The 22,167-nt window shown below is 51.7% G+C and overlaps 1 protein-coding gene across 2 annotated transcripts; it reads right to left on the bottom strand.

Moving 5' to 3' along the window:
• Window positions 1–1,085: 1,085 nt before the first annotated feature.
• Window positions 1,086–20,321, bottom strand: GATA3 (GATA binding protein 3). 2 transcript variants are annotated; one of them, XM_057304743.1, is made up of 6 exons: window positions 20,017–20,321; window positions 18,936–19,573; window positions 16,030–16,566; window positions 10,496–10,641; window positions 5,969–6,094; window positions 1,086–1,890 (listed from the first exon to the last, which is right to left on the bottom strand). In XM_057304743.1, exons 2-6 carry the CDS (start codon window positions 19,174–19,176, stop codon window positions 1,606–1,608), a joined length of 1,335 nt encoding a protein of 444 aa, XP_057160726.1. In that variant the 5' UTR covers window positions 19,177–19,573; window positions 20,017–20,321; the 3' UTR covers window positions 1,086–1,605. The 2 variants fall into 2 exon arrangements, with proteins under 2 accessions (XP_057160726.1, XP_026334527.1); XM_026478742.4 differs by lacking the exon at window positions 20,017–20,321 and having other exon boundaries at window positions 18,936–19,790.
• Between the last annotated feature and the right edge of the window lie 1,846 nt (window positions 20,322–22,167).

Raw genomic sequence — 22,167 nt, forward strand, 5'->3', positions numbered from 1 at the left:
AGAAAAGCAAAACAGAGATGAACTCAAGCACCAGCCCAGCTCCTTCACATCCCGCAGAGAAGCACGAGGAATCCATCATCTGCAGTCCGCCTGTGAATCTCGGCGAGGAAATCTTCCCCCTTGCTCCTACGAGGAGACTTGGCTGCCCAGGCTCTCGGGCCAGCAGGAGAGGGGCTGCAGCTCATGAAGGGACACAGAGGTACTCCGGTCCTCCTCCCCCCCGCCCCCCGAGGGGAAAAAAAGCCTCTGGGCTGCAGAGAGAGCTCCAAAGATGCCCGGCTTCCCAAAGGAATAAATGTTTGCATTATTTCCTAGTGAATAACTGAACATGTTTGGGTTTTGTTTTTAAATTAGCTAGAACTACCAGATTTTCTAAGAGCTTGGCCACCACTTTGATAACGATGTTATTTGGTTGTTTTAAAATATTTTCACTTTATTTTTATATTAGTATTCCAACAGACTGCATGAAGGCAATGATCACTAACACAGAACACAACGGAAGCTAACATCAGCCAGGCTGCTCTCAGGACCCCGGCTGTCCGGCCGAGGTCGCTGGCATGCACGTCGGGAGCTCATACGTTGCTACCCTGACAGCCCAGGCTGCGGGAGGCGCGAGGGAAGAGACAGAGGCTGCTGTACCCTTAGAAGCTAGTTAATAAATATCATCCAAAAACAAACGGGAAAAGAAGCCCTCCAGAGCACAAGCCACCTTAGGTCGACTGAATGTCATCTAGTTTATTCAACCAAAAAATTGAGAAAGAAGGAAAATATGAAAACAAAAAGTAGCTCTTAACACTAGCAGTAAATAAATTTGTACAACAATTCAGTCTGTATAATATGATGAAATAAATCTACATCTTTTCTTATTTTGGTGCTTTGAATTATACATACAAACAACAATTACAGGGACTTGTTCACAAAGCCGGCAGGCCTGAGTGGGGCTCTCGGACCCCCTCGATGGCAATGTGTGTGAGTGGCCACAATCACCGCCCAGAACTGACAGAATTTCCTAGACGGACGCCCACCGCTTTGAACAAATGATTTGCCTATGACTTTTTGCTTTTTTTTTTTTTTTGCTTTTTTTTTTTTTTTTCCTGTTAATGCATCCAACCACTGTGACCAGCGCAAGGACTCAACACTGGCCGTTTGTCCGTGTGAATAGCAGACCTAGTTTCTTCTTAATTTCCACACTTTATTTCCCCCGTATTCCTTAAAACTCTTGGCGTCCTTCATGCCTTTCTTACAGCTACGCGATGCGATAACGTCTTCTTCAAATGTACAGTATTTTCTTACAGTATAAGTTATATGCAATGTTCGGCATGGTTTCTTTTTTTCTTTTTTTTTTTTTTTCACAGCACTAGAGAGACCCTGATAAATAGGGAATAGGAGTCTGAATGGCTTATTCACAAATGGGATCCAGATTCAGCGATCGAGAACACAGCACAGTGAGCTCGTCTGCAAAAGTGGCAAACGCCATGTTGCCTTCTGCCTTCAAAAACATAGATCCATCGGTTTGCGGCTTCATGATACTGCTCCTGCAAAAATGCACGTAGGAGGGGCTGGAGGGACTCTCGCCGGGAGGCCTAGAAGCATCGAGCAGGGGCTCTAACCCATGGCGGTGACCATACTGGAAGGGTGGTGAGGTCCGAAGGAGAGGCTGGACGGGGGGTGCATCGGCGTCGGCGTGGTCAGCATGTGGCTGGAGTGGCTGAAAGGGGAGATGTGGCTGAGAGAGGACATGTGTCTGGACAGGGCGGCCGGGTTGAACGAGCTGCTCTTGGGGAAGTCCTCCAGCGTGTCGTGCACCTTTTTGCACTTTTTGGACTTGCTAGACATTTTTCGGTTTCTGGTCTGGATGCCTTCCTTCTTCATGGTCAGGGGTCTGTTAATCTAAACAGAGATCAATTTTTTTTTTTTTTTTTTACTTTTTGGCTGGCTCTGAAAGGGCACAGGCTGTCACCCCTCAACACGGTCGCTCTGCCCGCCCCGCAACAGGGATCTGCTTTCAGGGGCTCCTTCCTCCCCACCCCCTCCTGTCTCCCTCCCGGGGACCCCGAGTCCTGCAGATTCTGTGGCGAAGTTCCGACTGTCCGCCTCTCTCGGTTGCAGCGACCGAGTGATCACGGGTGAGGTGTTCCAATGCAGAGGGTTTTGATCACATTCACCCACATCAGTCACTTCGGGGAAAACGTGCCTCGGGAAACTCCGCGTTCCCAAGGACCGTATTCTAGAGACCCACCCCATATGACTGCATTTCTCTGGTAACTATTTATAATACTGGTCTGATTTCACCAGAATCTCCTTCGAATATTTCATGAGAATGGAGGCAAGGAAGGAATCTTTAAGAGGGAAGTAACATTGTGTCTCCTCGTCGGAAATCTGCAGTAGGACCAAGAAGGAACTGCCAATGCGATCGATCTCGAGAGTTGAACTCCCTCTGCCTGGAGAGACTAGGGCTGCACCCCTCTCCAAAGTAACGTTTGGATGCCTCTCTTCTGCCTGGCTTTCTCGCAGTAAGGGATGCTGTAAAAATCTTCCCCTGGAATGTGTAGGTTTGGGGGCCGTGTTTTAATGCAGTGTGTCTTTTCAGAAGGTGGTCTCTCGCCCCCGTCACCGCAACCGAGCAATGACTCAAAGTTGCAATTTCTGCCTAGTTCTGACTCTGCACCCCTAACCAGTCAAACAGCCGAACGACCCGTCACCAAGTACTTGCTGTAAGCACTTCGGGGCGTGCACAACTGTGCTGGCATGAAAGCACCCTCATCTGGAAAATCGGAGATCAGGAGTGAGCTCCTGGAAAGAGACAAGCAAGGGCCTACTCTGAAGGTCTTCAATGAGTCTTCTGCATCTGAGACAGCATACCATGTCTCTCTCTTTTTGAGAAGCCTCTGTCTGTTTTGTTTTTAAAATGCATTTGCTGGGGGTGGGGAGGGTGGGTAGAATCAAGAGAGGGGACTTTACAGAGCAAGCAGAGATCACTCCCCACAAGAAGTCAGAATCGGAGGCACCTCACTGGCAGACATCTGCCCCATGCATCAAACCACGCATGTAGCCACACTTCAGGGAGATGTGGCAAACCAGCTCGAGGGGGGATGTCAGGGTCCCAGTCATTCCTGACTCCTCTTCCACCCGGGGCCTCGAGGGTGGAGCAAGAGAGGAGGCTTGCCTGGCTCCAGGATCTACCTGTCTGCTCCCCAAGCTAGAAAAGGACAGTTAAGGAAGACAGAACCCAACGGCCAAGAGCAAAGGCTGCCAACAACGCTTCTGGGAACAGCAGACACACAGCATCCTGGGGTTGAGCTGGGAGAGGTCACCCCGAAGAGGGGTACAGAACCCCATGCTGGGGCTGAGACCCAATTCCCTCTTGTGCCAGGAAGGTAGAAGGGCTAAAAGGTCACTGCCAAAAGAACATCTCAGGGTTCCTTCTTCAAAGTGACAATCAAGATAAAGATGCAGCTTGCAGAGGTGATAGGAATCTACTGTCACATCAAATCTTCCCCCAAGATAATGTCTAGACACACAGCTCTTTACGCGGGTATCTAGATATACACAGCCAGATATCTAAATATAATATCTAGTTACACAGATAGCAGCACAAACCCAGATAACTAGTCTCAACACCACCTAGATACACTGATCCTGAGATAGGTAGTTATCGAAACACCTAGATAAGAAGAAAGGAACTAAGTCATAGCATACATGCACAGGTATCCAAATGGGCATAACAAACATGATGCAATGAGAATGTTAATAGATTATAATCTCCCGTCGTTAGATACACCTAAATTGCCTCCTTTTGTGAAGTCTTGCTAAACCAGAGAAGACGGAAAAACCACTCCTATTGGGGAGCAAGGTCCTCTCCCAGCCACTGGAGCCCAACCACGAGGTCGGGAGCAATAGTTAAGAATAGGGTGGGAGGGGGCGCCTGGGTGGCGCAGTCGTTAAGCGTCTGCTTCAGCTCAGGGCGTGATCCCGGCGTTCTGGGATCGAGCCCCACATTAGGCTCCTCCGCTGGGAGCCTGCTTCTTCCTCTCCCACTCCCCCTGCTTGTGCTCCCTCTCTCCCTGGCTGTCTCTCTCTGTCAAATAAATAAATAAAATCTTAAAAAAAAAAAAAAAGAATAGGGTGGGAGTGAGCAGTGAAGATTTGATGAGAAATCAATATCCTTCAGAGCTTTCCTTAGATCGGACACAATTGAGACCATATCTCCATCATGGCTAAGTAGTCTGAGAAATTTATGGCTGGTTAATTTCCCAGCCTTCCTGTGCTTCTGTGGGAAGAGGAAAGAAACATACATATGCAGCCAATTCATTACTTTGAATTGAACTCTGGGACATGCTGAGATGAGAAAGTGTTTACTTTCCACCGGTCACTATCAGTCCTAACACTCCTGCTCTGAAACCAGTCCCGGCTCTTCCGCTCCATCAGCCATGTTCGTTGGCACAAGACACTTGATGCTCTGAGTCATAACGCCTTCAAGTACAACGGAAATAAAATAATTTCTGCCCTGTCTGCATCGTGGGACTATCTGAGGCTCGAATGTAATCAAGTAACTTGAAAGTTCTTTGAAAACCATAAATTACAGCCAAAACAATCGGGAAAGGCTGTACCAATGGCCGAGTAGCCCAGAAACTCTGATCCCCCAAATCTTCCAGATTTTAATCACAAATCTGTTTCTCTCCACTGCAGGGAGCAGTAAATTCCCCCCAAAGTGAAAACGGAACTTGGGGTTCACTGCTGATAAACAGGTATACACTGCAGTCCAGGGATCGAGAGACAGTGACAGCAAGACCAGTGCCGTCAGGCTGGGCATCGCACAGGGACCGTGGCAGGAAGGGATGACATGGAAGGCAGGGACAGGAGTGTCACGGGGTCCCTGGACATGGCAGCAACTTACTCCCAAAAGGCAAAGAAGTTCTCCTGTGACTCAAAAAATCTAACCAGAAAAGCTTCCTCCTGATTCCCAGGTATTCCTGGGTGAGACAGAGTCCCTGCCAGAATGGCCCTGAGCAAGAAGCTTCTTCCCCATTCAGCCCCAGACTTTGCCAAAGTCAGATTGGCAAGGAGACCTTAGCAGAATCCAAGCAAAAGAGGCGAGTGAGAGACACAGAGGGAAAAATGGCCATTTTCTTCTTTGGGATGAATTAAACTTCAGGCCTCATTAGGTCATGACCTATCAGCCGGAGTTTTTCAGACAAACAAAAAAATACCCGGATTTCTTTTGTTGTTGTTTTGAACGTAAAGATATTACAAGACGGGAGCCCCCCCCCCCCAGTGAAAAGATTAGAAACAACACAGCTATGCTCAGGTGACCGGCTGGCAATTCTCATTCTACAAAGATTATACAGACGAGGAGACAAGAGTTTCTCTTCCCTGGTATGGATAACCTCACTCGGCTGCTCTCCCCCAGTCTCTGCGGCTGAGGACAATGACATCGGAGGAAATATGCCAGACATTTCATTTCCCAACTTTTATACAGAGAGTCCATTTAACATTCACAACAGGTAGGCGAGGCTGCTCCCCTCGGTGACGGACCTGTACCGTCTCAGCACTGCATGGGCCACGCACACAATTCCACTCCATTCTCCCCACCTTTCCCCTCCCCTCTCCCGCCTGCCCTCTTTCCCTCTTTTGCAAAAAGTAAGTTTCAACTGCAAGGAAACATCAAACGGTAACAGTTTTCCAAAGGGAAGACTGGAAAGCCCAGGCCAGGCCCCCCTGAGGCACTGGATGCCCACATCGCCCTGCTGTCCACACAGACCTGGGGCGCGGGTCGTCCTCGGCCCCACACTGTCCCGTCTCAGCACCGCCATGGGGGACAGAGTAGGTCCCCTCTGACGCTGCTGCTCTGAGGTCTGTGATTTGGCCCAAGGGAGGGCGATCTGATGGAACAGGGGACCCGGAGCAGGTGACGCCTTCTCCCAGGCACCCCCAGGAAAGGAACCAGGTCCGGTCCCGGGACACTTACATTGTGAAGCTTGTAGTACAGCCCACAGGCGTTACAGACGGGGTCTCCGTTGGCATTTCTTCTCCAGAGCGTCGTGGTGGTGGTTTGACAGTTCGCACAGGACGTACCAGCCCTTCTTGCTGCCGACTGGGAGTGGGGGGCGGAGAGAGAGAGAGGGTAAAATCGAAACAGGTGTGAAATGGGTTTTCAGAACCACGGAGACACACTTACAAAAAGAAAAAGAAAAAAATTATCATTGAAATCAAAACTAGCAAGTGGCCCACATGAAAGTAATAAAGATCCCCAAAAGCTGCCTCAAGACGAAAAATACAGCCAATCCACTGGCATGGGGAGCATGTCACACGGTCGTCAAGTGACCAGAATTTCACCCGCCACTCTGCGGGGCCGAACCGGGAGGCTCAGAGAGCCAACGCCACCTCCCCCGAGCTAATGGTCCCCTGAGCCTCGTCCAGCAAAGTTGGCCAGATGTTTAACTTGTATGGGTAGCAACTTTGAAGTAACCGTGGTACCAGGCTCTCAGGACCCCTGAGCCCCGGACTCCCAGGAGGCCTTTTGCAAGGACAACTGCCAAGATCAATTCTCACCGAGGCCGCTGGCCATCACAACACACTAAGAGCAGAGGAAGAGCAAACCCAAACATCTAGAGCTCTTGACAGCTCCCAAATCAAGAAATGCTGGTTTAGAAAGAGAACAGGGGGCCCGCACGGCAGGAGAGTGTCTGCGCCCCTGTGTGTGTGTGTGTGTGTGTGTGTGTGTGTGTGTGTGTGCATGTGTGGCAGGCACCCACAGGACGGGGCCACTTAGGAAGCACCAAGCAGGACATCCTTCGTGAGCCAGACCCCCAGCAGACCTGCAGCAGCCCTCCACTGGCACGGCCCAGCCCTTCCAGGCTCAGGTCACTCCTGGTGACCATCCCCCTCCTTCTGGGTAGGTGGCTTTCAGTTCATGAGCCAAACTGAAAAGAACGGAGAACTCTAATAATCAACAGGAACCCCCCCCCCTCCCATCCTGCTCTCATCTCATTTCACCTTCGTGAAATTAGGTATTTCCTATTTGCTGTTCACAGAGCCCAAGAGTTGCCGGTCAGATGTCAGGCTCGGCTTGAATTTTAATTATTTGATTGTGTCACTGACTTCATTTCCTTTAAGAAGAAGATTTTTCTTTCGCTTTTTGGCGCACTTAAACTTACATGGGTACTATTCTCTACGTCCACGCTTTGAGGGGGAAAAAAAATTTTTTTTTAATTCAAACACTTTCCAAAGAAAACGAAGTGGGGTTCCTCTTAACATATACCTCTGTCAATTCCTCCCCCCTCCCCCCGGACTACAAAGACAATTTTAACTGCAAAAGAAGTATTCCCCAGCTCTGGACTCAAATATATTATCAAAGGCCAGAGAAGGAGCAAGAATTCAGCTATCTGTGATCTAGAAAATTCCGGCATGTTTATAAAAGCCTGAGTTCAAACTAGAGGGATCGTGGTATGCTTTTCCATCAATATTTCCTCAAGCAAAAAGTTAGGCCACACACCCAGAACTGCCAGATATGGGAAACCTCGTGGCTATTCTGAATCAAGCCGTCGGATTCCCTTCCCTTCAAACCACTAAATTGTCCCACAGATAGGCTCCTCTTTCCTGCAAGCTTAAAGAGCAGAGCTATGGCTTTTATTTATTTACTATTATTATTTTTGTTATTCTTCATTTTCTGTGTTTTAAAAAAACTGGGAAGTAAAAAGAGCGCTTCTCCGTCATCACTGAGAAGGTCCTGCTTTCCAGCTGTCCGTTTTGGAAACAGTTTGCCATAGTCCAGGGACTTCGCCTCTGACCCTGCACGTCCGCGCGCACCTGCCTGACGAACCGTGCTGAGCTGAGAGCGGACTAACTTTCACTTGTACACTCTTGGGAAGAAAACGATACAGAAAATCAGTGCTTGATGATTCTGACAACGATGGTATCGTGTCATTATTATTATCTTCCTGCACTTTTTCTTGAATACAGATACTGACATAGAGTCGATGAATATCTACGCGGGCAGCAGATTTCCTAGCTCAGCAATTTTAAGGTGTGCCTCGAACGCATAATGCCAGGGGGTAAAGTTCAAGCTCCACGCGAGGAGGTCCCCGGTGCCGTCCTTCCCAGTATACAGACAGTAACGTAAATACAAGCGGCCTCAGAATACATCTCCGGTCCACAGACTTGATGCGAATTTATACAGAACCTCTAAAAGCCACACTGTTTGGTTCACTCGCAGGAGACAAAGTAGATTAATAAAGCAAGCTCTACTCAGCTGGCCGTTAGACATACGAAAACCCTGGCAAGCCTCGGAAAGAATATTCTATGGATCTCCTCTCTGGTCATTTCTTCTATTTCCTGCATGAGCTTATTCGGGGTTAGATAGGCATGTTACGGAAAAGCTAGCTACATTTATGGGCTGGGTGGTCTTCAGCGAATCAGCAAACGTGCACAAAATAGCAAAGTGGGGAGGCGGGGCTGGCGTGAAGGAACAGGAAATATAAGGAAGAAGAAAAAGAAAGTTCTAGGTACTCAGAAGCCAAACACATCTAAGGGCTAAAAAAAAAAAAAAAAAAAAAAAAGGAAAAAAAATATCCTGAATGTGCTCTGAGTCGCTCTCTGGAGCATATGAATTCTATGGAACTAAAAATATAAAAACCACCCAGAACAGATGACTAAGACAGAAAGGACAGCTTAAAATGTGACAGCCAATGAACTCCGGAATTAAAAGCAATTATTACTCAGAGTTCTAGAGATTTCTTACGAAAGGTGAATGAAGACAAACGTGTATAAAATGCAAGCAGAGCCCTCGGATGCAAGCTGCCCAGACAGAGGAAACCCCAAGGAAATGTCAAATGCACTCTTGCTCACCAACCAGCCCATAGTCTGAGAATTTATACCCTCTTTTTTCTTATTTTTTTTTTACCTTAAAAAAAAATCCAGTTATAAGGATGGTACCATGACTTATTTTAACAAGAAAGTTGTTGTTGTTAGTTTTGTTTCTTTTCCTTTCTTTCTTTCTCTTTCTTTCTTTCTTTTCTTTTTTTTTTTTTTACTAAGGCCAGGTTTGAGTGATTCAAAACATTCTTTTGTGGTGCGATCATATTCATTCTGCACTAACACCTCCAGCCATTTTTTTTTTCAAACACTTGTTCTGATACGTTCAAACATCTTGATGTTTAGGTTGGGGAAGCTGAGTTGTTGTTTATGAGTTATCTCCAGTGCTCAGATATCCGGCAGCTTTTTCCTAGGAAGTTAGCTTTGCACATGAGAGAAAGGAAAAAAAAATACCCAAGTGCATGGGGACAAGTAGGGGGAGGTTGAGAACGCTGGAGAAGGGGGCAATGATCAGAAGGAATAAAGCGGGGAGACCGAGGATAGCCAAAAATTAAAGTCACGTGGGCCCTTCCATCCCTAGAAAGTTTTTCCTTCTTCTGAAAAGGATGTGAAAGGTGTTGAGTTGCATTAAATCTGATGGAGATGACAAATAGTTCTTTAAAAAGAATACAGAGGATTTGTTTCTCCTCTCCCCTCCCCCCCCCCACACTTAGAATTCGATGGATGCAGCTTTATCCACTCATCTGCATGGGGAAATTCCCCTCCTCCCCTCTGTGCTTGGTGAATGTCATCACCACAGAAAGCATTTTGATCTCTTCACTGTAGTTAAGGTTATCATTTGCCAAGCCTGCTTCTATTTGTCCGTTACATCCACTTGCTATTCCATCCGAGCCTGAGGTTCCAAAGACAAGTTCACAAATGAAATTCTCCTGCTAGTTTTCCTTATAAATTGCTCAAGTATTCCTAAGGGTCAAGACATTTGAGAAAGAAAGAAGGAGGGGATTAAAAACCGTCACCCTCCCGGTAGAAGTTCAAAGGGGAAATAAGAACAAATGTTACATGAGACCAAGAGGCAAGACAGGAATCACAGGGCTTTTCCCAAAGGCATGAGCTGTGGAAAGTCTTCAATCCTTACGACCAGAAAAGAAGAAAAACTCAGCTAGACTCAGTGGCTGCTGCTAGTGAAATTCAGCTAATGGGCCCCAACGATCTTAAAGCATGGGCGCAGGAGACCCCTCCGTGGCAATGAACCTGTGCTCAATTCCTAGGGAGGGGGGAGTCTGCCGCGTAGGGATGTGTTCTAGGTGGTTCCTGGTTCATGCATCCGCACACCACGCTTCTCCGTCTGTGGCACAGCCATTAGCGATGAATCGGAACTCAGTTGCCCTGGTTCCCTCTCATTCTATTTGTAAACACATTAGAGATTTGATAACCAAAAAGCCAGCATCCTTAAAAATTTGCTAAGTGACTTAGGAAATGTGATGGGAAAGAGCGAGCGAGCTTCTCTGTATATCGAATTTGAGAAGAGAAAAAGGGGGCAGGGGGGAAAGGATCCCAAGCAAGCTGACATGATTTTGAGCTGTCCTGCCAATTTCCTGCAGAAAGCTCTCCTTCCTGAAGAGAGGAAATTAAAAACACACAATGGTTCGTGTTGGATCAGTGTTTCTGGAGGAGAACTCACCAGCCTTCGCTTGGGCTTGATGAGCGGTCGGTTCTGTCCGTTCATTTTGTGGTAGAGCCCGCAGGCGTTGCAGAGGTAATGCCCAGTGCCATCCCGCCGCCACAGCGGGGTTGAGGTGGCCCCGCAGTTCACACACTCCCTGCCTTCTGGAAACAAGACCACACATAAGTCACTTATGGAAGGAACATTGACAGCACTCAGAAGGAGGGAATGAAAGTAAAATTGGGAACTTTTTTTTTCTCTTCTCTGCTCCCTCTGTTGGGGAACTTTCCCACCACCTCTCCCCCACCTCCCCCTCCCCCCACCGCCTCCCTTAAGATGGCTCCCGAGTGGGGAAGAGTCACCCTCTGGCCCTGTGAAAGCTTCACCATTCCCCGTACACCGTTCAGCTCCCGCCCCGCCCCACGCAGAGGCTCATGAATAAACAGCAGCAGAACCTTGCTCTGGGCCTGCCTGACTTGATGGGGAAGATCGAGCCCGGCCAAGGAAGAAGGCAAATTGCAACTTGAAATAGTGCCCTGAGAAAATTCTAAGTCCTGGACTGTGGCAAAGCAAAACATTCCACTCGGTTCCCTCAAAGGAAAACAAAGGGGTCTGTCTATAGAGATCAATTAAATCCTGACGATTAGGATGGGGAAAAAGGAAAGATGAATCAATGGCTAGATACAGAAACAGATAATAAATCGATGAATAGATTGATCCATTGGCTGATTGATTTTGAGGACCCAAGGCTTTAGATTCTACTTCCAATAAAACTGGAAATGTCCTCAACTGGCAAATAATAGATGAAGACCCCGTGGGGTCCCCTCATTCCCCCATCACCTTTTCTCTTCCTAGAAGAGGCCAAGGTTTTCTGTAATTTGCCAGCCACCGTGACCCACACGGAAGGCGAAGTATGACCCCAGCTGGACCAGGCCAGGAGGTGTTGGAGGGAAATACCCCTGGAGATGCTGGCGGGAGGAAAGGGCTGGAAGGAGCAGCATGAGGGGCAGATCAGGAGAACAGGCCAATTTAAGAGAGGGAGGGGGGCGGCCTCTGGACAGCTCACTAACCGAGGCCTTCCTGCAGTTGCTCTTTTTCCAAAAAAACAAACAAACAAAATAAACAAAAAAACCGGCCAGGCCGGTTCACTCCAGGGGCAGGAGAGTGACCCAGACCCATCTCCGGAGGGAAAGCTCCTGGAGAGAATCCTTCAAAATACCATTTTAGGACCATGGGGCAGTTTGCTCACTGATTTCTTTCCAACTTCTGTGGGAGAAGGAAAGGGAGGACCGTTTCTGGGAGAACCTGCCCAGCTCTTGGGGGGCCTCATCCTCCTGGCGGGCATGTACCAGCATCTCTGCCAACCAACCCAGACTGGGAGGAGCTCCCTCCCCTCCCACCCCACCCCTGCCCCCACCCACCACCGACCCTGCAAAAGCCGGTAGCCCCACTGAAGCTGGTCTCCCAAGAGGAGGAGTCGGGAGAGGGTTTCGCTTTCTCTGGGGTTGCTAGGAGGGAGGTTCGGGAGGATGACAGGGGACAAAGATGAGCCCCTAAAGGTTGTTTCGTTTTCTGAGCTTGATCGGCTAATTCCAAACTACCAGGAAGCCAGGGTGGAGGAAGAGAGCGGGGCAGGCTGCTTGGGAATCTGGAGGACTCCCTACACCAGGAGAACAAGGCTGACTTGGGGGCCTAGGCCCTGTTTGGCCTTTGGAAACCCCTAGGCAAGTATGAAGGACGTGGGGGGGGGGATGTCACACCTGTAAGCTGTTTTGTTTTGTTTTTTTTTTTTTTCCTTCAGGGACAGGTTCTAGGGAAGGAAAGAGACTTTCAGAAATGGAGGGTTTTGCCTGACATTGGAGCTCATAATGGTGCTGACTAGTTTTTGTCCACTTTCCTTTTTCAAAAAAAAAAAAAAGACGAAGAAGAATGTAAGGAGTTAAGGAAAATGTTTATATATATATATATTCTGTCAAATTCCAAAAAGCTGTTCAACCCAGGGTCTACAGAGAGCCTCCCCCAAGCCACTGGCATTACCCACAAACTCAGGCGCTGCTGAGCCAGGAGCACGTGTCCAGGTACAATATCTACTGGTCCTCAGAAAGGCTTGGGACCAAATTGCATGGACACCTTCCACTGGAGTCAGAAGCCTGTGGCCTGGCTGGCGGGACGAGGGGGAGGCACGGAGGAAGGAGAACAGAGCAAGTGGGCGAGGAGGCGCCTGCTGCAGCCCAGCCAGGGGGCGGGCAGACCGGGCAGTCCCCGTGCCCACGCAGGCACCGGGTCAGCCCCTTCTGGGGGCAGCGACGCCGGCCTGTGCTGGCCTGGGGCGGGGGGACTCAGGCCCACTCCCCACAGGGCCGAGACAGGGGCCTGTCGGGTCCCTGTCACTCTGCCCCTTGCCTGCTGGGCCGGGAGGGCTGGGCGAGGTGTCGCCGGCCCCCTCCTCCCTGGCGTCCCGCAGCCGGGCTGGGGTGGAGTCCCGGCGGCGGCAGGCGTGGGGCCGCAGCCGGCTCCTAGGCACCGGGGCTGGGGGATCTCCCGGCCTGACGTGAGTAGTCTGATTTCCTTCCCTCTGTCAGCCGGCGGGGAGGATGACAGCTTCCTTTTTAGAAGGACCTTCAGAACTAGCAACGGTTGCCTCTCCAGCCAGGCTCTGCACACTAGAGCAATTTTCTGTCTTGATTCACTCCGCAAGTTTGCGATTGCGTTGTCTGGCTTTTTCTTCCTTTCTTTCTTTTTTTTTTTCCTTGTCTCATTGTTGCCTCTAGTCTGTGACTTCAGCAAACAACCAATTTTCCTAATGGAGGCCCTGACTGTCTCCTGCTTTCTTTCCCTCTCCTCGCTCACTGCCTGGTGTGAGCTGCTCAGACAGCTCTCTCTCTTAGGTGACAAGAACCACAGAGCTGCGAGGCCTCCTGACGTTCGACAGCCATTTTCGAACACCCCCCTGGCCTCCAGCTGAAATCCCGAGACGGGCTGGACGGAAGGAGTAGGAGCTGGGCCGGAGGCTGCAAAGGGGAAGGTGGGGCGAGATGCCCCCCGTCAGAAGAGGGTGGTGGGGGGCGGGGGAGTCGAGCAAGGGCCCTTCGCTAAAAGGCTTTGTCTTTTGTTTGCAGAGGGAGACCCAGCACTGACAGCCCGGCGTTAGAAAAGCACGAGGTGCCCTAACCACTGCTTCAACCGGTCCTCCAAAATGCAACAACCCTCTCTTCTCCCGTCTCTACCTTCAGCAAGTGCCTTTGCACAAAGTTCAAAAAGAAAAAAAAAAAGCAACCACTAAACCCCAGAGAACTCCCTGAAGAACTGCTGCCATTTCCACCCTCTCTACCCGGAAGGGTCTAGAAGCCCTCCTCCCCACTCCCACACTCTTGAAAGTCCCAGCTCCCTGGCTGCCCAGGTGTGCTGCTGTGGGGTTTCTGACTGTGAGAAAGGAATAAGAAGGGGGAAGTAAAAAGCCAAATCGCAATGTCTCTCTCCTCTCCCCACCTACCAAAAAAATAATAATAATAAATAAAAAGTAAAATATGTATTTTTTTTTCAATAGGTCCGTAGTTGCTCCTGGTTCTGGTTTAGGGTAACTGCAGCCCTTCCTCCCACCTGCCCCCAAATGTTCAGAGGCTTGAAGAAAGAGTGAGAGAAAGGAAAAGACTAGCTGAAGGCTGAGGGTGTGCACACAGAGGGGAGAGAAACCAGGGGCTCTGGAAAAGTCATTCTGTCCCCTCCCCTACTCAAACCACCACCCCAGCCTCAGATACCATGATCTTCCCTCAAAACTTTGCGCTACCAGAAAAGAGAACTTTAAAAAAAAATTCCCATCGCTACCTCAAAATGCATCGGTTTGCTCTCTTTGCAATCAGTCCTCAAGCCCTGATCTAATCCCGGCTTTTCTGAGCCAAGCTGAACCCCATTTCTCTGGAACCCTCCACTCCATGCCCAAGCCCAGCCCCCGGCAAGGCAGCCTGGCCACTTTCCTCCGCCTGTTCTCCCTTCCTCTTGCTTTCTCTTTGACTCCACCAGCAGCCTACCTCCCTCTCCCTCAGCCGACTTTCATGTACTGAACATGCAGGTCTGAGTTCTTCTGTCAGCCTAACCGCATCCGGACTCTATTAAAGTTCCTGGCGCGGGATAAACAATGTAACTGTCGCGTGCAGCAGTCTGAAAATAATTGGATTAGCTAAAACATATCAACTAAATAGAGACAGTCCTGCCCAGGCAGTCGGAGTGAATGTCACCCTGGAAAAAAACCCTGAAAACTGATCTCATGGTCACTGGGCTCCCAGAGCCCTCCCTCGGAAGTTTTTCAAACCCGGGTTTTGCAAGCCCGGTTGCAAGACTGCTCGTCCCACCCATAAAAGACAAGTGATTTTCACCATTTCTTTGTATATAAGAACTCTATAGACAGGGGCAGAGGAGAGATGTTGGAATGAGTCAGGACAGACAGACCCACCCCGAAATGGACCCACCCAAGAAGACAGAACAATCTTCGAAAAATCATCTTTTAAACTATAGCTGAACCGCATGTGAGAGAATCCCAAGGTCTCTCAACTACTCAGTTAGAAGCAACACTGGCGATGGATTATTTTATTTTGAAAGCCAAAATATGTTGTGTGGCTTTGGTGGTGGTGGTGTCGTTTTTGTTTTTGTTTTTTTTCAAAGCAAGCGTCTACAGCCAGAGAATAAAGATGCAGCTCTCCTTTAGACAGGGGGTGCTTTTTTTGAGAGAGGATGAGCAGAGAAAGCGGAGATCCGCACCTAGGGAATGTCGTTCTGTCCTTCCTACCTCCTGTGGCTTCAGATCAGTCGAGGAATAGGTCCTAAGACACCTTCCTGCCCCTGCCTGTGTGCCACCACAGCTAACTGGCCCCCTGGACGTTTGATTTGCACTCCAGTTTCCCCAGGGCAGAGCCCACCTCTCTCCCAGAACTGAGGGTGACAGCCCCTTTTTCTACGTAAAGAATATGTGAGCTGCTTTTGCCAGGGTCCTGCCCCCCCCACAAAAATATACACATGCTTTATTTATCCATGTCTGTATAAAGCGCTGTCCTCTGTTGCCTGCATGACCCCCTCTGAGCTGAGCCCAGAGGAACAGGCAGAAGGCCTGCAGAGGCCAGGGGGTCAAAGGAGGGACCTGTGTTTGTTTAGGTTTGAGGAGGTTTCGTTTTAGCATTAAACACTAAAGATTTATTCCCTGGGCTTTCCATTTGGTCTTGGAAACTGACTAAAGGTTACTGGCAGAACCCAAAGGTCCCCAGGCAGGCAGGACAGGGTATTTGTTTTTGTTTGTCTTTTTCCTTCCCCAGCTCATGGTGGGGCGGGGGGGTAAATTAGATCCCACTTCCCCTCTGCTCTGAGGACTGGAATGAGATAGGACACACCTCATTCTTTCCCCCCGCTGGAAGAAAGGAAAGAAATCAAATCTCAGAAGGGTCTGGAACACCAGCCAGCTCCCTGGAGGGGCCAGACTGCGGTTCCCTCCTCCCTGCCCTGGATTTAGGAGAAGGGAGAGGTGGGAAGAGGAGAAAGGGGCGGGGGGCAAAGAAGGTTCCTACCTGTGCTGGATCTCGCCTTGGGCCTCGACTTACATCCGAAGCCGGTGGGGGAGCCCCCCAGCAGGCTGCTGGGCGGGAAGAGTCCGGAGCTGTATTCGGGGACGTAGGGCGGGTACGTGGTGATGGGGTGGTGTGCCGACGAGGCGGCCCCTCCCAGGGTGGTCATGCTGCCCCGCGAGTGCGTGGACTCGAGCTTCATGCTGTCGGGCAGCGGCACCTGGTATTTGATGCACTCCTTCTCGTCCTGCCGGCCCGAGCCGGCCGAGCCCGGGGTGGACAGCGACGGGTCCGGGGAGACGTCCTTCGGCGGGGTGGGCGGGAAGGTGAAGAGGTGCGGGCTGGAGTGGCCGGCCGACAGCGAGGAGGAAGAGGCCGGGGGGTAGACGGAGAGCGGCCCCGGGGAGCCGTGGTGGATGGACGTCTTGGAGAAGGGGCTGAGGTTCCAGGGCGAAGCGGTGTGGTGGCTGCCCAGCGCTTTGCCGCCGTCCAGCCAGGGCAGGGATCCGTGGAGCAGAGGCGGGCGGCACACCTGACTTCCTGCGCGGGAAGGAGGGATGCAGGAGAGAAAAATGCCGGTGAGAGCCGCTTTGGAGGCCCTCAGACACACCTGAGGTTCTCCCCCTGCCACCCCAGCCTCCCTGCAGAGCAGTCCCAAACATGCCTTGGACCTGGGCGCCGGCCCACTCCTTCACCCAGGCTGCCCCAGAGTACCTTGGCCAGCACAAACTTATACCCATGTCTCCCACACGAAGGTCCCATCAAATCCAGCAGAATTAGGGGCCCGTGTCTGACACCCAAGAGGTGCTTGGAGGGAGTGGAGAGAGCCCCTGGGCATATTTGTTCTCTCCAGATACACTTTCTAAATGGCATCCCCTGAGGTCTCTCTCTAGAACCTGACTTGATTTATTGGTTTCCTTCAATGGCCCAGCGTCCCCCATCCCAGACCTAATCCCAGCCAGCCCGATAAGAGTCGGCTGGGAATAATGAGGCCTGATGCAGCGAGCCTGGGCGCACAAGGGCTCCCCACCAGGAAAAGACCCGACCCCGGAGAGATGCCCCGCTCCCGAGGCCCAGTGCAGGAAGGAGGGTGCCCGTGCTCGGAAGGGAAGAGAGGGAGCATTTGGGGGTTACTTTCCAGTAACCCTGCTTTAGTGCTTTCTCATAACTGGCAAGGCCCGAAATGGGATTTGCAAGGACATTTTAATTTCCCAGACTGCTGGAGGAAGTTTCCAAGGCTGGACCCTGCCTTTCTCACCCTCCCAAATCCTACAGAAGGAAGATAAAGGAAACCCCATATGTGCCCTCAAAGTTGGGATTGCAGCAGTGCCACAGGTGACTTTTCACCTGCGCCCCTGGACACAAAATTCCTGTGGACGCATATATTTCACTTCTCCACAGGGCACTGGAAATACAGAGTTTTCAGACGGCCATAACTCAGACACGAGGGGTGTATGGAAACGACAAGTGCAAATCCACACACTTATTGATCTTTTAATCCACTACCTGCCTCAGCATCTGACATTCTATTTACCCATGAAGAACAATACTGAAACTAAAATCTTGAGAGAGGAAGGGGAGGGGAGGGGGAAGGAGAGTTCTCTGAACGCCAAGGGTCAAGATTCAATGTTATGCAGGAAGTACTATAGTAAATAATATTAAGTCTGCATCTACCGCATTTCCACTGAACCGCTGATCTGCACAGAACAAGGGCAAAGAGCGCCCCATCCGCAGAAACAATTGTTTAAAACCTGGTGACAGCGGGGCGGAGGACGCCTGCTGCGGAGGGGCTCTGTCCTCAGCGCCGACGCAGGCTCTAAGTAGGGGGACCAGGCAAGACCTCAATGGCCCGGACTAAGAGAGACTCACATTTTCCCTGCCTGAGACTGTGTCTCTATTTCTTCTTTAGGAACCCACTTACACTGGAAAGCTGAGAGCTCCCCCCCCCCAACTACACAGGGCTGCATTTCTTAACCTTTCAGAACTCGTCTCAACTTTTCAAAGGTGAAAGAGAAAGAAAAAAAAAAGAAAGAAAAAACAATTGGAATCTCTCCCACATAAGAAAGAAATCCCGGTGGGTCCTAAATCTTCTTTGGGGGCCTAATGGGACTGCTGTAGGCCGGAGGAGAGAGAAAGACCAGGGTTTGGGGGAGCAGGCAAGGAGGTAACCTAAAAGCAAAGACGCAGGAAAATTCTGTGCAGCCGGGAACCTAGGAAACTTCAAATGTCTCCCATTTAAGACAGTAGTTTCTCCACTAAAACCCCCTCAAGTACCAGCATTCCATTCCTCAGAGCCAAGAGGTAGCCGACCTGCCTAGAAACGGAGTGCACTAGCTTTGGGGAAAGGTCAAAAACCAGGGATGCGAATTAAATTTCTCTCGGGCCTTTCTGAAAATGTGCCGGAAAAAGAAACTGAGGCACGCTGGCAGAAGCCCCTCCACCCCACCCCACCCCACCCCACCCCGAGAAAGAACTACAGGGTAACTGGGGGAGCGAAGCCCTCTTTGAAGGAACCAAGTCCGAGCCGGGTTTGGCCGGGGCCGGCTGCGGGCCCACGCAGCCGTGGCCGCAGAGGCAACGCCTGGGCTCCCGGAGCCCGGCACCCCGGAGGCCCCCGAACCTGCGGCCGCACCGGGAGAGAGGGCTGCAGTCGGGCGCCTGCCAGGTGAGCGCCAGGCCCAAGGCACACCAGCCGCGGAGACGCCTGCTGCGACTTTTTAAAAACACACTCTCGCGGCGAGTGAGACTGCTTCCTCGCCCATTTCCGGGCCCCAATTTTTTTAATTGTAGCAAGAACAGCACTTGGGGGCTTTCGCTGGATCTCCCCACCCCCTGGCCCCTCCCCGCCTCCCCGGCGCGGGGGAGCGGCGGCGGCCAGGCTGGGGTCCCCGCACGCGGGGCGGACTCACCGTGGTGGGTCGGAGGATACCTCTGCACCGTGGCCCTCACGGAGTTTCCGTAGTAGGAAGGGACGTGGTTGCCTTGACCGTCGATGTTAAAAAGTACATCCACCTCCTCGGGCAGGGGGTACTGCGCCGGGTCCATGTAGGAGTGGCCGAGGCCCGGGTGGTGCGTGTCCGGGTGCTGCCCGTTGAGGACCGCGGGGTGGTGGTGGCTCACCCAGCGCGGCTGGTCCGCCGTCACCTCCATGGCCCCGGCTGCGCTCGCGCCCTCTCGCCGGGCCCGGAACCCGCGCGCGGAGAGGGAGGGCGGTCGGGCTGGAGGGTCGGGGGGCTCTGAGGCTCTGCAGGTGCTCCTGCCGTCGGAGGGGCGGGGGTCGTTGAATGATTTGTTTTCAGTGGGGCAATAGGAAAGCTGGGAAGGAAAGGTGAGCAAAGGAGATTTAAAAAAAAATCTTTAAGCAGTAGTTTAGCTAAGAGAAGAGGAGGAAGAAAAAAAATTCCAAAAAATAGGTACGGAAGGATAAAGGGGGACCAAATTCTAAAGGGGGGGAGGGTGAGCGAAGGTGGCTGGAATTCTGCAAGTGAGGCTCTTCTGCACCGGGGCTTCCTCGGCGGCTCCGAGGCTGAGGCTCTCCTCGGGTCACCTGCGAAGGAGAGAAGGGGGAGACCTGGATGAGCTCCTAAGTACTTGAGCACCTGAGTTTATGAAGTGGCACCACCTCCCCGCGAGCCGCCCGGCCCCGCGCCCGCGCACCCAGGACACGCGCACACACGCGCACTCGCGCACGCCTCCTCCCGAGCGAGGCCAACCGGGACGCGGCCGCCCAGGGAACGACTCCCAGGTACATCCCTAGCAGCCCGGCTCTCCCGAGGGCCCTGCACTGACTGAGCGGTTCCAATTCTGCCGACGGCTCCCTCCCCCCCCCCCCCCCCCCCCCCCGGGACAGCGATCCCGGGACCTTCCTTCCAGGCCTCTAGCAACTCTCCAAAAGAGGAGGGCTGAGTTTAAAGTGTTCTAAAGTCCTCCCAAATGGAGCAAGAAGAAAAAAAAAATCAGACTTAAAAAAAAAAAGTTGCCAGTACCAACCTGGGTAGCGAGGAGCAGAGAGGAGGAGGAGGAGGCGTGTGACCTGGGAGAGCAGAAACTGCTCGGTCAGATTGCGTGGCTCGCTCTGTCGCGCGCGCTCTCCGTCTCTCTCTCTTTTCCTCTCTCTCTCTCTCTCTCTCTCCCTCTCTCAGTATTTTTTTTTTTACAGGGAATGCATTCTTTCTGAAAGTATCAAGACGGCGCCAGGCAGCTCAGTGTTCGCAGACAGCTGTGGCGCGACGCAACTTAAGGAGGTTCTAGTGTCATCCGCGCCGAGGGGGAGGAGCCTGGCGCTGGCGAGGAGGGGACAGGATCACCAGCACAAGGAAACTGCAACCCAAACCCGCTCCAGGACCTCACCCCCCTGCACCCCTCCGCCCCTGCTCCCGCCCCTCCACTGACCGGAAGGGGGGCGCCGCGGAGGGCCGCCCGGGCGGCGGAGGGGCGGCGGGGCGGGTGGGTAGGCCCGCTGGGTTTCGGGCGGAGGGGGCGGGCAGGAGGGAATTTGCGCTCTGGCCCTTTAAATGTGCCTCCCGCTCCTGCCAATTCATTCCGGCTCGGTTCATTATTCCGTGCCGGGGAAACTGGCCTGCCCCATTCATAAAGTCTATTTCTACAGGCAGCCTTTCTTTTTCAGACTTTTTTAAATGACCAAACTTGTTTTTAAATTCAATCCAGGGTATTTGGGAGCTTATTGATTTGGCGCTATGTGCATATAAAACTGATCAGAAAAAAATTTTTTTAATGCCAAAGTCCCTTTGAGATTTGCCTCTGGAGAGAATTGCCTAAGAGACAGAAATGGGGCAAGAGGAGTAACCTTTATTGGAATGTCCGTGTTACTTTGGTGGTCGTTGTCAACATTCCCCCCAGCCTTTTGTGTTCACAAGCCCCTCTGGATGGACGTTTCCGCTGTTGCAGCTGTCCCTTCCAGACCTGATATTTGTAATCGATGCGTGCTTCTGACTTGAGTGGCAATAGGGATGGAAGAAAATGAAAGGGAGAGAGAGAGAGACGCTAACTAGCCCCCTGAGTACAGTGAGAGTGATTGCAAAGAAAGAATTCGGGTCTTCTTTCCAGTTACTCAACTTTTCCCTTCACCCCGCCCAGGGCCCTACTTACTCTGGCTCCCGGCGTTTTTCCCCAGCCGAGGAACCAGCCCCTTCCACCTACCCCCATCCCGGCCGGCGGGCAGGACTGCGACGACCTTCCCCGGACTTGCTCGGCCTGGCCGGGCCCGGCAGCCCGGGGCGGAGGGGGTGCGGCTCCAGAAGCCCCGGCGAGGGGGCGGGGCGCGAGGGGCGGGGCCGGAAAGGGGCCAATCAGAGGGCGAGGCTGTGGTCGGGCCGCGATTGGCCGGCCCCACCGGCTCCAACCTCCCCGGCCTCGCTTGGTCCTTTGAGCCACTGCATCCCCTAGCGGCGCCCAGGCTCCTGCAGCAGCCGGTCCCGAAAACGCGGCCGGGGCGAGCAGGGGTCAGGCGGGAAGAGAAGACTCAGGTTCCACCCTCTGCTCACCTCAGGGCAATGTGTACAAGGAGAGTGTGGGTTCCCCCGCAGGCTATCCCACGGATGGTACCAAGAGCTGGATTTGGGGTTTTATCTGAATTGAAGCCATTAGTCCCTCTTCGCTCCTCTCCCCCATAAAATTCCCTACAAATACAAAAAGTCGAAATAGAAGAGACCGTCCCTGAAAGTAAGTTCTGGAGGATTCCTTTCGTGCGGTCAAGGAAAATCACCAATATTCAGCCTAACTTGGTGTGTGTGTTGGGGTGGGGGCGAGAGATGTCTTGTTTTAATACACAATCCTTGTAGAAAGATTAGTAAAATTTATTTGAGAGTAGTGGAAACGTGGGTCCTTCCGATCTTGGGTTTGGAGCTTCTCCTGAGTCTCCGTCATCTTAAATCTGATGTTTGTTAGAAATCAGGGTTGAGTTTCTAGATACGGGACAGGAAGAAAATTCCTAAATTAAACACACGCACCACCGCCCTGCCCCCATGTTTCTCCTGAGCCCATTTAGTTCCCGTTTATTAGGGCGGCCCAGTAAAGAAGCATCGATTTTTCTTTTCGCTCTGACCACTTCTCTCTAGAGCCAGCCAAGCTGCCAGCTTCTGCTCCTGCTCACGGTGCTCTCCAAACCTTTTAATTATTTAG

The sequence above is a fragment of the Ursus arctos genome, unplaced genomic scaffold (genome assembly GCF_023065955.2).
Source record: "Ursus arctos isolate Adak ecotype North America unplaced genomic scaffold, UrsArc2.0 scaffold_30, whole genome shotgun sequence".
In the NCBI taxonomy this organism is placed as follows: domain Eukaryota; kingdom Metazoa; phylum Chordata; class Mammalia; order Carnivora; family Ursidae; genus Ursus; species Ursus arctos.

Coding starts and splice junctions, on each gene's coding strand:
- GATA3 (XM_057304743.1), bottom strand. CDS start 19,176: ATGGAGGTGACGGCGGACCAGCCGCGCTGGGTGAGCCACCACCACCCC. Junction 6,095..10,495: donor TCAAGCCCAAGCGAAGGCTG/GTGAGTTCTCCT, acceptor CCCCACTCCCAG/TCGGCAGCAAGAAGGGCTGG. Junction 1,891..5,968: donor TGTACTACAAGCTTCACAAT/GTAAGTGTCCCG, acceptor ATCTCTGTTTAG/ATTAACAGACCCCTGACCAT.